The sequence below is a fragment of the Hyperoodon ampullatus genome (genome assembly GCF_949752795.1).
Source record: "Hyperoodon ampullatus genome assembly, chromosome: 9".
Classification (NCBI taxonomy): Eukaryota; Metazoa; Chordata; class Mammalia; order Artiodactyla; family Ziphiidae; genus Hyperoodon; species Hyperoodon ampullatus.
In genome coordinates, this window is record NC_136922.1 from 56,822,181 (window position 1) to 56,834,359 (window position 12,179).

Here is a 12,179-nt window from a genome sequence, read left to right on the forward strand (position 1 = left end):
AATTAGGAAAGGCCACAAAATCCAAGCCACTACCTTATATCATTATTTGAAGCCTTGTTAAAGAAGCAGCTATTAGCCCGCAGGTGCTGGGAATACCCGCCCATAAATCTTGCCAGCGCAGTCTCCGTGCGCTGCTCTCCTGGTGCCTGGCCTGAGCCAGCACGCCCCGCCCTAGGCCCGCAGGCCTCGGTGGTCACGTGAGCGAGGCACCGGCTCGCGCAGAGCCAGTATGAAGGCGCAGCGAAGATCGCGCAAGCGCAGTGTGGGGCCAGAGTGGCCAGAGCAAGCGAGGTAAGCCTCTGCTCTTGCGTCACGGCCGGCTGACAGCGAACTGACTGCGAGCTACGGCCTTGGGACGGAGGGCTGAGGGCCCAGCATGTGGGGCCAGAGTGGCCGGAGCAAGCGAGGTAAGCCTCTGCACTTGCGTCACGGCCGGCTGACAGCGAACTGACTGCGAGCTACGGCCTTGGGATGGAGGGCTGAGGGCCCAGCGTGTGGGGCCGGCCGGGGGCATTTTTCTAGAACTTCTCTGGTGAAAAGTGCGAGGTCAGTAGGAGTCTTTTTGGTAGGTTCGATGGTGGCTGCTTCAGGGGCCGTATTTTCACCTCTGGTGGTCTTTAGGGCTGACCAGTATGGGCGCGGCCCATACTGATGTTTCCTGGCCTTCTTGGTCTCCGAGCCGCTGGCCCACTTCTGAGGGTGACAGGCACCCCAGTTGCTGAGTGTGGTTCCGGGAGGCGAAGCCGGCCTGCAAATAACTGAGGCCTGCGTGTTCTGGGTGAAGACAGGGACCTGCAGGCCTGTTGTCCGGTGGAATTTTCTCTTCCCGCAAACTACGTGCCGTTTAAGCTTTGAAATCCCTCCTAAAATAGGTGTTAAGGAGCGACCTGGACTTACTTATTCCAAACTCTCGATGTGAATTGGAAGTGCCGTTTGGTAATCCAGGTTTACAGAAAGTGGGTGCATTATCACTTCCTTCATAACCATGTGGAAAAGTCTTTTTTGACCCCTTTAAAAGTAAGATTTAAACATTATTCTAGCAGTGGCTTTTTAGATCGTGTGGTGCGATTTCCAAAGTAAACATTTTCATTTTTACTAAGTTTAAGCCAGTGTCTTCCAGTGAAATATAGTCTCACTGAACAGATTCCAACTTGGTTTTTACAACTTCTTGCTCAATTAAAAAATTACTTTTGGCCAGTATTTGAGGAAGAATCCTTCTTTTCAAGATGTGTTGATCCTAGTTAGTGTATGCGAAAAAATTTTTTTAAAGTTGTAAGGAAAATCAGAATAAAGTTTAAAAAATAATTTTTACGACCTTTCCCCCTGCCCCGCATAGGGTTAACTGTTTCCCCCCTAGTTGGGAGAGTATTTGGAGCTTTGGTGTAGTGATGTTTAGTTAACTCTTAAATTTCTTTAAAAAAATTTATTGTTTTCCATTTCCTTCAAAAAACTAACATATATGCATGTAAAGTGCAATCTTTTGCACTTAGTGTTTTAAGGATAAACACTAAGGATAAAACACTTAGTGTTTTAAGGATAAAATTATAAACTAGCAGACATTTATCTTGAAATATTTTGCAGTTGGGAAAGCAAATTATTTAATGAAAATTATTTTTGAAGGTATGTATAAAGTTTGATTCATTTTGCAGTTTTTAAATGCAGGGTATCTTCAAAAGCAGAAACAACTATTCCTTTTAAATAAAATGGATATGTTTATTTAAAAATTAAATACCAGTCGGAAGCATTTGTTTTACATATGTTTGTAGTGTTTCTTTTTGTTTAAATTATGGAAGTCCTACTCATGTTTGGGGGGGCACCAATTATTTTAAAAGAGTATGCACATTGTTCTGAAGTATTTATGTAACTGATCAAAGTGTGCATGAATTATACACTTCAAGGTAAATTTGTGAAGGTTTGGCTAAAGAGATAATTTCAAAGATAGAAATTGCGTATGATGAAATTGCAAAATACAATATACTGAAAACAATTATTGAAGAAAATATCTTTGGGGTTGTTTTTAATATAGAGTTTAAATTTTGATAACTTAGGACAAAACGTACTTGGAGGAATTTGGACATTATATGGTTTAGTCTTTATTCAGTGTTAATGGACAGATTAATAGAACCTAATTCAAAGTATTGAATTGTTTTCGTTTTTCAGGAATTGTCCAAATGGATGAAGAAGTACATTACAGTAAAGGTACTGACACTAAAAATTATTTTTGGTTGTAAGAGCTAGATGATCTTGATTAATTTCTAATTTTCTTTGCATTGTGATTTGGTTTTAGTTGAAGATGTGGTTGGAAGTCATGTAGAAGATGCAGTAACGTTTTGGGCCCAGGTAAATAGTAGCCTGGTTGGTTTCCTCTCCCACCCTTTCCTCCACTAATCCAGGTCCTCCCCAACAAAAACAAAAATAAAAACCCTGTAATGTATATATATATCATTGTTATTCTCAATGCTTAATTTTTATTGAACATTATTTAACACAGGGCATTATTAGAAGACAAATGGTTACAGCTGGAACTTAATACCAGAATTATGAGTAGTATGTTCATAATACACTGAGTTAAAAAAGAAAACAGGGCTTCCCTGGTGGCGCAGTGGTTGAGAGTCTGCCTGCCGATGCAGGGGACACGGGTTCGTTCCCCGGTCTGGGAGGATCCCACATGCCACGGAGCGGCTGAGTCCGTGCGCCATGGCCGCTGAGCCTGCGCATCCGGAGCCTGTGCTCCGCGACGAGAGAGGCCACAGCAGTGAGAAGCCCGCGTACCGCAAAAAAAAAAAAAAAAAAAAAGAAAACAGCAAAATTGTAGTTGTGGTTTTAGAATTAACATTCAGTTTAACATATCTAGGCTGCATAAATTACTGAAGATGCTGAAAAACTGTTGTATTTCTGAAGTTACAGCCCCATCTAGAGGTCTCTGATAAGATTGTTTCTTAAGTGATACTGTGTTAAAATTTCAGTCATTTTTTTTTCTATTGGCTTAATTTTGAATTTGAGGTACAATGTTTTTCTCATCATATAATTGGAAGTACTAATGGAACATTTATAATTTTACATTGGCATGCTTCAGGACAGATAAGTTTACTTAGTTTTAGATACAAAGCAAGGCACCAAAGTGCTTATGTTCCAGAATTTAAAAGGTGAATCCCTCAGAGGTACACAATTACTAATTTTTAATTTTGTGAACTACATGATATAGGAGGGAAGGGAATAACATTTCTCTGTACTTCTACAGCCTGATAACTCCTTTTTGTACGGGTAGAGTGAATTGGCAATGTGGGAAATAGGATTTATGAGAAGAAAGGTTATAGAAGACATACGATTAACTCTATAAATCTATATAGAAAACATTTTAGAAGGGTGATAGTCATAGAAAAATTTTGGCAAATTTGTATCTCTGCTTATGAACATATTTTCTAAAGGTTGCCCACAATGTTCTGGTTCAATGCCCATTGTCTCTGCATTAATAACAACTGTGACCCTCTCAACAGTGTCCCAGGTTGGATGATAAACGATATTTTTAAGCTCATTATATAGGAAAAACATTTATTATCTTAAATAAGATTTTCAGACCAGCACTGTCTGGTAGAAATATAATGTGAGCCATGTAAGTAATTTAAAATTTAGCAGACACATAAAAAAGTAAAAATAAATGGGCAAAATTGATTTTAATAAATATGTTTTATGTAACTCAGCATATCCAAAATATCATTTCAAAATATAATCAATACAAATGTTACCAAGATAGTTTATTTTCCTTTTTTTCCTATCCAGTGTATATTTTAGATTTACAGCACAACTTAAATCAGACTAGCCATATTTCAAGTAAGAATTGGCTATTGGTCATTGCAGCTCTAGACTTTGATTTTTATTGACCTTTATGTGAAGCTGTTGCTTGAATTTGGAACTATGATTTAAACCAGGAGTCAGCAAACTTTTTCTGTGAAATATTAGATAGTAAATATTTTAAGGTTTGTGGGTCTCTTTTGCAACTGTTCAGCTCTACAAAAGCTGCCATTGTAGTGCAAAGGCAGCCATAGACAATATATAAATAAATATGTATACCTGTGATCTATTAAAATTTTATTTACCAAAACAGGTAGGAGAGCCCATAATTTGCCAACCTCTGATTTCAGCCATGAAGTTGAGGCCCCTGTAGAAGTTTAAACATACTTCAAAAAGTGAGGAAAAATGTCTTAATTGGATGAAAAGATTAAGTGAAAACTGCCAAGGCGTCCATGTGAATCGAATGATTTTTTTCGAGAAACAAATTGTTTGTGCACACATGTGCGAATCCATACCGGAGACACGCCCTGTATGTGCCCCTTCGACGGTTGTAATAAGTTTGCTCAGTCGACTAACCTGAAATCTCACATCTTAACACATGCTAAGGCCACAAACAACCAGTGAGAAAAAGAGAGAAGACCCTTCTCAACCTTGAGAAGCATCTTTCAGGAGTGTGATTGGGAGTAAATATGCTTCTCCTTTGTATATTGTTTGTAAGCAAGAATTTTAAAAATGAATCCTACATAATATCTAAGGGATATCTTTTAATGTTTGATAAAGTTTTGATATATTTTGATAAAGTAGTAAAAATCAAAGAAAAAAACTTTAGTAAGATGACATTGCTAAGATGCTCTATCTTGCTCTGTAATCTCATTTCAAAAACATGGTATTTTTGTAAAGTGTGGTCCCAATAGGAGGACAGTTCATGAATTTCACATCAAAAGACAGTTCTTTATACAACAGTGCTAAAAATGAGAGGACTTCTTTTCACATTCTTATAAATATGCAGCTCACCTGTTGCTTACAGTTGTTTTAATTTTGTATTTTTCAAGTGCATTTTTTTTTTTTTTTTTTTTGCGGTACGCGGGCCTCTCACTGTTGTGGCCTCTCCCGTTGTGGAGCACAGGCTCCAGACACGCAGGCTCAGCGGCCATGGCTCACGGGCCCAGCCGCTCCGCGACATGTGGGATCTTCCCGGACTGGGGCATGAACCCATGTCCCCTGCATCGGCAGGCGGAGTCTCAACCACTGCGCCGCCAGGGAAGCCCTCAAGTGCATTTTGTACACTTTGTGGGGATAGGCTTACTGTGTGTGACTTTTCTGGAGGTTGATAATTTTGCTTTAAGTAGGTTTTCTTTAAAAGAATGGGCAGTTACATGCAGGTTTCAAGAGTATTTTCTTTTAAAAAAAGTTATATAGGCTTTGTTTGCTATCTTAATTTTGGTTGTATTCTTTGATGTTAACACATTTTATGTAATTGTATGGCTGTATTGAATCATATAATATCAAATATTAGAAGTGATTTAATAGTGTTAATCAATTTAAACCCACTTTAGACACTTTTTTTTTTCTGAAAAATACTGCCAGATGCTGATGTTCAGTATAATTTCTTTGCCTGTTCAGTTACAGAAAGTGGTGCTCAGCTGTAGAATGTATTGTACTTTTTAACACCAGTTGTGTACATCCTGTGTAACAGGAAGGACAACAATAAAATAGTAATCCTACAGAAAGAATATGGCAGGAGAAAAAAGATGCAAATTTTAACATTTGATTAGGTTGGGATAGGGTGTAGATGAAGAGTAAATAGAGATTTAGAAACACATGGAGGCAGGTCAAGTTGAAGGTTTGCTCACACGTAGTCTCTGTTTTTCTACCACTATGGATTTCTGCCATTTAAGCCATTTACATGAAAACACTTCAGAATTTTTGGTAGGCCTAGTTTGATGAATGGCAGTTGAAGGAATCTTAAGTATTTGACCTTTGGAAAAAAAGAGCTTCCGCTTATGCTAGTCCATATACCTACAAATCTAATTATGTAAAATACTTTGGTGTATTTTGAACTTTAGAGAGCTCATTCCAGGAGTTTATTTACAAAGGCTGCTTCAAGTGTGTCTTGGGGTCAGTTTAAATTCACTTCCCATTTTTACTGTTTATCAATACTTATATTCATCATGATGTCATTTGAACTGCTCTTTCAGAGTTTATTTTCAGTTACAGAGATAATCATGTTCTATCTAGCCTTATTGAATATGTTATTGATATATATATATTTTTTATTTTGTTTTTGTTGAATTTTATTTAATTTACTTTTTTTTATACAGTAGGTTCTTATTATTTATTTTATACATATTAGTGTATACATGTCAATCCCAATCTACCAGTTCATCCCACCCTCCCACCCCCACTCCGCCCCGCCACTTTCCCCCCTTGGTGTCCATACGTTTGTTCTCTACATCTGTGTCTCTATTTCTGCCTTGCAAACCGGTTCATCTGTACCATTTTTCTAGATTCCACATATATGCGTTAATATACAATATTTGTTTTTCTCTTTCTGACTTCACGTTATTGATATATTTTTAAAGAACATATATATATATTTAACAGTTTACTTTGAAATAACTTTAGACTTACAGGAAAGTTGTAAAATTAATTTCTTTATACCTTTCACCTAGCTTTCCTTGTTGCTAACATTTTACATAACCAAAGTACAATGGTCAAAGTCAGGAAATTAACATTGGTACAATGCTGTTAAATCTTAATTACAGCCCTTATTCAAATTCCACCAGTTCCCCGCTCCCCCCCACCCCACCCCTGCCTTTTTTTTTGTTTCTATTCCAGGATCTAATTCAGGATCCCACATTATATTTAGTTGTCATGTATCCTTAGTCTCTTCCAACCTTTGACAGTTCCTTTATTTATACTTATTTTTCATGATTTTGACATTTTTAATGAATTCTGGTCAGTTTGTATTTGTTTATGATTTCTCATAAATAGATTGGCAGTAATACTACAGAAGTGATGTGGACTGAAAGTACATCATATTGGGGATTTATGATGTTGTTATATTTCACTATTGATGTTAACCTTGATCCACTTGGTTAAGGTGGTAACTGCTGGGTTTCTTAATTGTAAAGTTACTGTTTTTCCTTTTGTAAGTAATAAGTGTTTTAGAGGGAGATGCATTGAGACTATCTAATCTTGTTTCTCTTAAACTTTTTACCCACGAATTTTTTATTTATTGCTATGGCCTTTGCCTAATGATGGTTTTCTATTTTCCTCATTCTTTCTACATTTATTAATTGGAATTCTTCTTTAAGGAAGAGCTGTTTCCTCTCCAGCATTTATATATTTATTTATTCAATTATTTATATTAATATAAATCCATGGGTATTTATTCCATGGATTATAATCCCATACTATCATTTATTTTGTTGTTTAAATTGTTCCAGCTTTGGCCAATAGGAGATTGTTCACATTGGCTACTGTATCCTTTAAAATGCACCCATTCTTTTTTTGAATATTTCTTTACTTTCTGGCATCACCAGATGTTCCAGGATCATCTTGTATTTCCCTGTTCTAGCCCTGGATTCAACCACTCTCCAAAGAACTCTTGTTTCTTTTATTGGAGAATGGGGTTTAAAAATCAAGATCTGGGCACTAGGTGTGCTTATTGCTACTTGAGTGTCATTGCTTCTAGGCTCTCAGCGGACAGAGATAGGAATTCTAGATATATTTATAAATATACTATATAAATACAAATATATATATAGTTAACACATATACACATCTGTATCTCTGTGTGTCTCTTTCATGTATGCATATATTCACACACAAACATGTATACACATGCACACACATGTGTGTTTGTGTATATGTGTGTGTGTACGTATACACACACACACACGAGTTCATACTGATACTTTCCAATTGTAATCTAACACTGCAGGTTCATTCTAGCCTTCCTTCCTTATTTGTAGTTTCTCTCTCCCTGCTTTCATTATCTAGAACATATTTACTTACTTGTTCAGTCCTAGTATATACCTAAAGTAGTTTCAAAATTGTTAACCCATGCCCCTGTGAGAAATTTACTAACTAGATTACAGTATTTATATACAGAGAACCTGTACATTTTGAAATTGTTTTTACATCTGTTTCCTTTACACAACAACAAATACGTGAGAAGATCCATGTCATTTGACCAAAATATGGTATCTATTTTGAGCAATTAGAGCTAAAGTAAAACCCAGAGACAATTGTTTAAAGTTACCTCTTAATATGATATTAATAATATTTGGTATCTTAGTTTGAATTCCAAGTAATTTGAACTCATTGGGAAGTAAAAATTTTCTATAGCCTAGTTCCATTTCTTACAACGAACTTTTTTGAATTATGAAAAAATAATGACATAAGAATTGATTTAATTTCTAATGCTCCAAAACCTTTTAAGTATTATGCATAGTAGAATCCTCATTTGCATAACACTGTCAAATAATATTTTACTGAGTCTTATACTATATCTATTCTTCCTTCTAGAGTATCAGTAGGAATAAGGATATTATGAAGATTGGTTGTTCACTGTCTGAAGTCTGTCCCCATGCCCGTTCAGTTTTTAGGAATCTTGATCCAAGGAAGGTGAGCCATGTTCTTGGGTATAATTATTCTATCTTTCTTATTAGCTTTCTAGTGTCTCAGATTTTATAGTTTTTGGAATTTTTAATATATTTGAAAGGAAGAGGCAAGTTTTTAGAATTTGTATAAACTACAGTCATAATAAGTTTACTTTTTCAAAAATACTTATGAACTATCTGCTAGGTACTGGGCACTGTGTTAAGCATTAAGTATACAGTGGTGAACAAAATAGAATCCTTGCCCTTGACACTGATTCATAAAAATTTGTAAGAGACATACTTATGGAGAACAGTTGGACAATATATATATATGTACCTATATTTTTTAATTGACATATAACTTACAGTGAAGTGTGTATCTCTTAATCTCTTGATGAATTTTTCATATCTGTGCATCTGTGTGATCACCACCCAGATCAAGATACAATTCTATCACCCTAGAAAATTCCCTCAGACCCCTTCTCAGTCAATTCTTGGTCAGTAGTCCCCTAACAGAGGTAATCATTATTCTGACTTCTATCACCATAGGTTCATTTGCCTGTTCTTAAATTATACAATATGTACTCTTTTGTATATGTCTGGCTTGTTCAACGTAATTTCTGAGATTTATCCATATTATTGTGTGCATCTATATTATGGTGTGTTTGTTCTTTTTCAAGCTATGCAGTATTTCACTGTATAAATATACCAAAATTTATCTGTTCTCCTTTGATGGGCGTTTGTAGTTTTTGGCTACTGTGAATGAAACTGCTATAAAATCCTTATACAAGCCTTCTAATGGATATTTTAACTTATTTCTTTTTTGTATATACCTAGGAGTAAAATTGCCAAGTCATAGGGTAGGCATGTTTCACTATAGTAGGTACTGGCCAATCATTTTGGAAAAGTATTGAACCAGTTTGCATCCTTACCAGCAAAGTATGAGAGTTCCAGTTCCTCTGTGTCCTCACCAACCCTTCTCATTGTCAGTCTTTCTAATTTTAGCCATTTTGGTGGGTGTGTATTGTTATTTTGTGATTTTAATTTCACTTTCCTAATGAGTACTAAGGTTAAGCATGCTTTTCGGGTTTTATTAGCCATTTGGATATCCTGTTTAGATCTTTTCCCAGTTTTCAAGGTTGTTTGTCTAGATTGATTTGTAGGAAGTTCTGTACAGTTGGCCCTCCGTATCCATGGGTTCCACATCCATGGATTCATCCAATTGTGGATCAAAAACATTCCAAAAAATTTTCAGGAAGTTCCAAAAAGCAAAATTTGAATTTGCTGTGTACTGGCAACTATTTACATAGCATTTACATTGTATTTACAACTATTTATTTAGCAATTACATTGTATTCAGTATTACAAGTAAACTAGAGATGTTTTAAATTTTATGGGAGGATGTGTATAAGTTATATGCAAATACTGTGCCATTTTTTATAAGGGACTTTAGCGTCTGAGGGGGGTCCTGGGACCAATCCCCTGTGGATACCAAGGGACAACTGCACATGTTCTTTATATATTCTGGATATGAGTCCGTTGTCTTATATGTGTGTTGCCACTGTCTTCTCCTAGTGTAAGGCTTCCCTATTCACATTCTTGATAACATTTGAAATCTGTTAATTTTTTCTTTTTTGGTTTGTGCTGTTTCCTATATAAGGTCTCTTTACTTACCCCAAGGTCATGACTATATTCTCCAATTTTGTTTTTTCCCTAGAAGTTTTTGCCTTTTGCATTTAGGGCTGTGGTTTACCTCCAATAAATTTTTGGTTATGATGTGAAGTAGAGGTTACATTTAATTTTCTTCCATATCGATATCCAGCTATATCAAAACCATTTATTGAAATAACAATCCTTTCTTTGTTGAATTGTCTTGGAATCTTTGCTTTAAATCAGATGACTGTATGTGTGTGTTAACCATCTTTTTCAAAATAGTAAATGCCTGTAGTCTTGGATGCATCAGTTTCTCTGCCAAGAATTTATCCTTTGGACATTTAAGTACAGAAAGTACTCAGAGATGTTTGTACATATATATTCAATGTAGCATTATTTGTAATAGGCAAAAGTGGAGATTAAATATCCTTTAATATATCAATATTACAGTAGTAGTAGTAGTGATAATAATGATAGCTAGCATTTGCATCTTACACTGAGACAGACAGTGTTCTAAATACTTGGCTACTAACTCATTTAATCCTCACTCATTTGTACTAACTCATTTAATCCTCACAGCAACCCTGTGAGGCAGATGTTATTATTTTATACTTTATTTTTTTGGAAATTGAGACACAGCTAGGATAACTTTATGAAAATCACCGGCTAGTTAAAGGTGGATCAAATATTTAAACTCACAGAGCCCACCTTTTTAACTGTTACCCTATATTGGAATAATTAATGAACTGTGGTAGATCCTTATTTTGGAATACTAAGTAATCATTTTGGGGGCTGATAGCTAGGGCGAGGTAAGCACTGAATTTAAGGAGGCACTTTTGCAAGTTCAGGGTTGATACTTCACAGTGAATTCCCCTTTAAAAATTTTGTGCCCTGGATGCCTTGCTTGCCTCACCCAGTCCCAAGCCCTGGTTATTTAAATGAGGGAGATAGAGTTCTGTATTTTGATATGGAATTAGGTGAAAAATAGTGTATTTAAAATGAACCCATTTATGTAAATAAAAAAGCATAAACATATAGTGTACATGTGAAATTACTGTAAATGTAAAATTATTTTCAGGAGGTGCATGTGGAAGAGTATTGGGAAGGAAGTCTTACTCTTTACCTCTTTGGGTATACTTTGATTTTCTTTTAATAATGTGCCTTTATTTAGTTTTATTTAAAAATAATTTAAAACCCCAATGACATATATAAAAAGGTATAAAAAGAAGAAATTTAGAAGGAAGAAAGGATTGTAGCTTGGAGCTGAGCATCAGAATGGATAAGATAATGCAATTTGTAAAGATTTTAGGGTTTTTTTTAAAACATCCTTGTAGTCTGTGACTGTGTTTAATAGTATTATGAGTTAAGACATATCCATTTTTCCTCTGTTGAATGCAAAATAAATTACTTGCTTTACAAAAAATTCAACCTATTTTCACTAATAGACTTCTCATTATAAATGATTACTTACCCACCTCTGATTATCTGTGAATGGATTATACTGTGTAAATTTTCTTTAGTGATTGAGTAGTTCTCTTCCTCTTACCATGTAGTCAGGACATGGGGTGTGAATTGTGGAGTCGTGAAAGAGGAGTGGGACTAGGCACAATGGGAATGACTATATAGTTCTGACTGTGCTCTCAAGACAAACCTGTTTGGGATAGATTTGTATTTATGATGGTGGTTGTGATTATTCACACTAACAGAGTCAAGAACTTTAGATTGCTCAGTTTGGTTGGGTTCGAGCTCTATTTCTAGAGGTATCCCCACCCCTACCTAGACTGGGTTACGATGATACACCATTTCTGTCACTTGCCTTGTATTGAATTGTTAATTATATTGGTATATATTACAAAATCGTAACTAATGGTAATGTGATCTTTTGCAAGGTTTGAAATTGGATAGGACGGTTGATGATCAGGTATTTCTGCTACTAAACCTGTTTGCTTGCTGAAAAATGAAATAAGATGGCTGGGAGAGGGTACCATGCCATTTGTGCTCTCTCTTGCCCTTCAGTTGTTGAGTGTTAGCTGAGGGAACCAGAGTTAAGTCGTAATTGAACACACCTGTCCTTTGTAGTATTTGCTTTCTTAGCTATCTGTTTGTGTGTCTAAGTTGATTTGTACT

General features: G+C 35.8%; 1 protein-coding gene across 2 annotated transcripts in view; it reads left to right on the plus strand.

Moving 5' to 3' along the window:
* Positions 1-229: 229 nt before the first annotated feature.
* STK31 (serine/threonine kinase 31) overlaps positions 230-12,179 on the plus strand; it is a gene marked incomplete at both ends in the record, with an annotated part of 86,474 nt that continues 74,524 nt past the window's right edge. The window contains 4 exons of one of the 2 annotated variants that reach the window (XM_079711125.1): positions 230-291; positions 2,153-2,199; positions 2,288-2,340; positions 8,326-8,424. In XM_079711125.1, coding sequence (XP_079567251.1) covers positions 230-291; positions 2,153-2,199; positions 2,288-2,340; positions 8,326-8,424 — 261 coding nt within the window. Of the gene's footprint in view, positions 292-2,152; positions 2,200-2,287; positions 2,341-8,325; positions 8,425-12,179 lie in introns of those variants that run through there. The other variant, XM_079711126.1, reaches the window with a different exon arrangement.